Here is a 1,031-nt window from a genome sequence, read left to right on the forward strand (position 1 = left end):
ATGAGAAAAGTAATACGTGTATAACAATGCACGATCCCAATATTACTCGTGACGCTCCTCATAGACCCATCGGTAGAAGGCAACAACGTAGCAGTGAAGGCTCTTACAATAGTAGGTGTAGAACGAAAATCTAAACAAAATAAGAGTAAGAAAAACATACGAGAGAAAATAAAATACCTTTTGAAGACTTCGTAGTATTCTGCTTACCAATATCATCAGCACCTACAAAACTACACAACTCAGTCCAATTTAAACATAGATATAGTACAGTTAGATTTCGTAGGTGAACGCACGTTCTGCTTTGCAGAAGAAGCCGAAGCAGCATCGTCTACAACGAAAGACACATAGAAATAAAAGTATTATACTAGAAATTACTACGCAAAAGTTCGTGGTGAGTGGTGCTTTCCTGTCCAACAGAAGTAAGGTCATTGTCTAAAAAACATGGTCGTAGAACAGTCACAGTGGTGCAGTATTACCATCAGTTGCATCATGAGTTGTACACTTGTATTTAGAACTTTCACTTGCCCTACACTTGTTTGATGTACGCGCGAAGGTGTTGACAGTCATAGGACCGGTATTATCTTGTGAACACGCAAGTTGAAGTATCCCTGTAAAATAACCAAAAAAAACGAGGTAGATAACAAAGGCTGCAAACCACCTTACGCTCATCTAAACGATTAGCTTCGTCCACAGGCAAACTAGATTCACTGCTGTGAGCTTGCGAATCATCCACGACGTTACGGAAACAATAATCAACGTCGAACATTGACTTTGTATCTAACAACAACAAAAAAAGAACATAAACAAGGGCATAAAACCTAAACAACGAATACTTACCCGTAGTAGAACCTTTACCCTGTATGTCCGGGATTTCTGTATTTGAATGACCTACCTTGTTGGGATCTGCATTATATGAGTCATATAATATGACCATACGTCGTGAGGCAACGTCCATTAAACATTTTAAACTACCTGTAGTCTTAGGGCCTATAATTCGTCGACGAAGTTTAAGATATTTTTCACGTGCTTTT

General features: G+C 38.7%; 1 protein-coding gene across 1 annotated transcript; it reads right to left on the reverse strand.

Annotated features, from left to right (window-relative positions):
- Positions 1 to 563: 563 nt before the first annotated feature.
- On the reverse strand, positions 564 to 766 carry Pmar_PMAR010444 (hypothetical protein; the record flags this gene model as incomplete). Its single annotated transcript, XM_002787277.1, has 2 exons — positions 564 to 608; positions 659 to 766. The coding sequence occupies 2 exons, from the start codon at positions 764 to 766 to the stop codon at positions 564 to 566; spliced, it is 153 nt and encodes a 50-aa protein (XP_002787323.1).
- Between the last annotated feature and the right edge of the window lie 265 nt (positions 767 to 1,031).

Source organism: Perkinsus marinus (assembly GCF_000006405.1).
Source record: "Perkinsus marinus ATCC 50983 genomic scaffold scf_1104296929456, whole genome shotgun sequence".
Taxonomy (NCBI): Eukaryota; Perkinsozoa; order Perkinsida; family Perkinsidae; genus Perkinsus; species Perkinsus marinus.